The sequence below is a fragment of the Gymnoscopelus braueri genome (genome assembly GCF_963280865.1).
Source record: "Gymnoscopelus braueri genome assembly, chromosome: 21".
Classification (NCBI taxonomy): domain Eukaryota; kingdom Metazoa; phylum Chordata; class Actinopteri; order Myctophiformes; family Myctophidae; genus Gymnoscopelus; species Gymnoscopelus braueri.
This window is the reverse complement of record NC_137623.1, coordinates 34,189,801-34,192,745: the sequence shown is the minus strand read 5'-3', so window position 1 is coordinate 34,192,745 and position 2,945 is coordinate 34,189,801. Positions and strand designations below refer to the sequence as shown.

At 45.2% G+C, this 2,945-nt stretch overlaps 1 protein-coding gene across 1 annotated transcript in view; it reads left to right on the top strand.

The window, feature by feature from the left end:
* Positions 1-1,610, top strand: part of LOC308077507 (cadherin-6-like) — a gene marked incomplete at its 3' end in the record, with an annotated part of 43,248 nt that extends 41,638 nt beyond the window's left edge. Inside the window, exons 10-11 of the mRNA XM_080418239.1 lie at positions 1-31; positions 1,072-1,610. The exon at positions 1-31 is cut by the window's left edge and continues 221 nt beyond it. Coding sequence (XP_080274365.1) covers positions 1-31; positions 1,072-1,610 — 570 coding nt within the window. The remainder of the gene's footprint in view (positions 32-1,071) is intronic.
* Positions 1,611-2,945: the final 1,335 nt, after the last annotated feature.

Sequence of the window (2,945 nt, the reverse complement as noted above, 5' to 3'; positions counted from 1 at the left end):
GCCATCTTGCTTTGTGCCATCATTCTCCTAAGTGAGTCAGGCTGGCCAACGCTGGTTCACCACTAAGCCTTTTGAAGGTGTCAGGGATCAGACTCAATAAAACATCATAGGAGGGATCCACACCCATGACGCTTGAGTCAGGGAGGCAAACATGGCTGCCTCCCTGACTCAAGCGTCATGGCTGTGGATCCAGCCAGTTGTTTACTAGTTGTTTTCCATCTCCTCCTTCATGCCTCTCTAGAATGTATGTATAATTAGCCACTGTAAAACGGGCATCGCTATTTTTGGTCAAGTCAGTATCTAGGTTTTTTCTTCTTTTTTTTCAAAATGTTCAAAAGATTGGCCATTTTCGCTATTTGTTGTACAAGGAAGATTAAAACTGATTAAAGCACAAATGTGCTAAGATGTGACACGGACATGAAACAAAACCTAAATAGAGGCTGTTGGATTTGTCAAGATACCTGCTCTGTTTTGAAGGATTTAGTCCATGGGACCTCCAGGGGGTTTAATAGTGGATGTTCCTAATCTAGTTCAAATTGACACTGAACCCTAGAAGCAAACTGATAGCAGCAACGGATGGGAACCAAGTTACTAGTTGGAGTAGGAAGGAAGGTGTTTATTAAAAAAAAAAATCTCAAAACAAGAAAAGAGAATCATTTGATTGCAGTTACAGTTACAATATGTTTGGCCTACCCGGCATTCTAAGGGATCTATTTTCTACATTCAGCAATGTATTTCCCAACTCAAAGGCACAACAACACATTTCGTTATTATTATTATTATTATTATTATTATTATCACGTCTAAGCAAAACGTGTACTGTACTGCGCTGATTTTTTGTTCTCTACACCGGGTTCTTGTGATGTTAAGCGGCATCAGCCCAGCAGAAAGTACAGCAACAATACATCCTATTGGCAACTCCAGCTTGCCTTTGAGTTGGACAGAAATCCCTCATGAACAGCAAACACATACAATAAACTGGCTTTCAGAGACCAGCGGGAAGATAAGAGAAGCAAAGAAACAGAAGAACCAATAAAAGTCCTTTCCTCCCTCCTCTCTCCTCCCCCACAGTGATCGTGGTGCTGTTCACCGCCCTACGGAGGCAGAGGAAGGAAGACCCACTGAAACTCTTCCTCAAGGAGGACGTGCGGGACAACGTGGTCAACTACAACGACGAGGGCGGCGGCGAGAAGGACACGCAGGCGTTCGACATCAGCACGCTGCGCAACCCGGAAGCCATCGAGGAGAGCAAGCTGAGACGGGACATCGTCCCTGAGGCTTCTTTCTACCCGCCGAAGGACTGCCAGGCCGTCCTGCCCCTGCAACCTCATGCAAATGGTGGCAGCAGTAGCGCCAACACTAACGGGGACATGAGGTGTTTCATCAACCAGAGACTACAGGACAACGACGGCGACCCTACGGCGCCCCCCTACGACTCACTGGCCACGTACGCGTACGAGGGTACCGGCTCCGTGGCCGAGTCGCTCAGCTCGCTCGAGTCGGCCACTACTGAAGGCGACCAGAACTACAACTACCTGAGTGAGTGGGGACCTCGCTTCAAGAAGCTGGCAGACATGTACGGGCGAGACGACAGCGAGGGCGATTCCTAACGAGGGGTCGGGGAGAAAAATGACACAGAGAGAGAATATTTTACACACACGCGCGCACACGCACACACACACACACACACACACACACGCACACACACACACACACACACACACACTGCACAAGCCAACAGCTTATACAGCGGTGTACATAAGTAGTAATACTATGGACGCTTCTGGTACATGTTTTGCTGTCCGATGCAAGATGCAAAGAACACCATGTGCACTGGTTTGTTCAAGTGCTCTTTACCGCCCAGTGCAGTGATGTCATGTTCCTCTGGTGGCCAGATGTTTGGCTTCATCAGTCAGTTGCTGCTTCGAGAATGCAGTGGACTACGTTGAAAAACTGAAAAACTAAAACAATCAAATACTAATTATTTGTGTCAGTACCTTGTGTGCAATTTGGTGTGTGTTAGGCCCAAATGTATCTATACCAACCTACATTGTTATATAATTTTTTCTTTGTATGCTATCTGTGATGAACTTGTCCATCGAACAGTTTTGTAAACCAGCAGATATGGTTATGTACTTTTCAGTGTTTCTGGGACAAAAAAACGAAACAAAAACACAAACAAAAACATGCTGCATATTGTGAGTTCAATCTTAGCTTGTGTATGTATGGCAATATGATACAATACACTGTACAGCTGTAACATGCTGCATATTGTGAGTGCAATCTTAGCTTGTGTATGTATGGCAATATGATACAATGCACTGTTACAGCCATTATGTTTTTCTAGTGGGATTGCTATCTGTCCAAACAAGCTCTCTTTGCTGTCTACTTTTTGCGTCTTATCCACAACTCAAACCTGTGAACACCAGGATGAGGTGCTTAGCACTTATCCCGGTACCATGGGGGCTCATGCTTTACTCCCCTGCCCTTTTTCAGGCTTTTGGGGAACAACAAGCAGGGATTCTCAATAGACAGTGATATTGTGTATGCTATGCATCTATTAGTAAGTCAGTTGCCATGAATACAGTATCATCCGTTGCAGATGTCTCCATTCATTCTACGTTAATATGGCACAATTATGTTATAATAGATTTACAGTTTAATCTAATTATGTTGTGGTGGCTCCAAATTGACAAGCTACTGTCAACACGGAAGTGATGTTCTCATTCCCAACTCGTAATAGGTTGACGCGTCTGTCAAAACAACATTTAAAACAAGTCAGAAGCAGACTTGAGCCCTGTGAGGTACCCTCGAGCAAGCTGTTTAGGCAAGGGAGTGGCTGTGTCGAGCGGTGCAAAGTCCACTTCTGATGACTCAGCGCTGTTCAAGTTGCATACGGATACGCAGGGAATCTTAAATCATCACGTCCTCAACAGCATGCGATA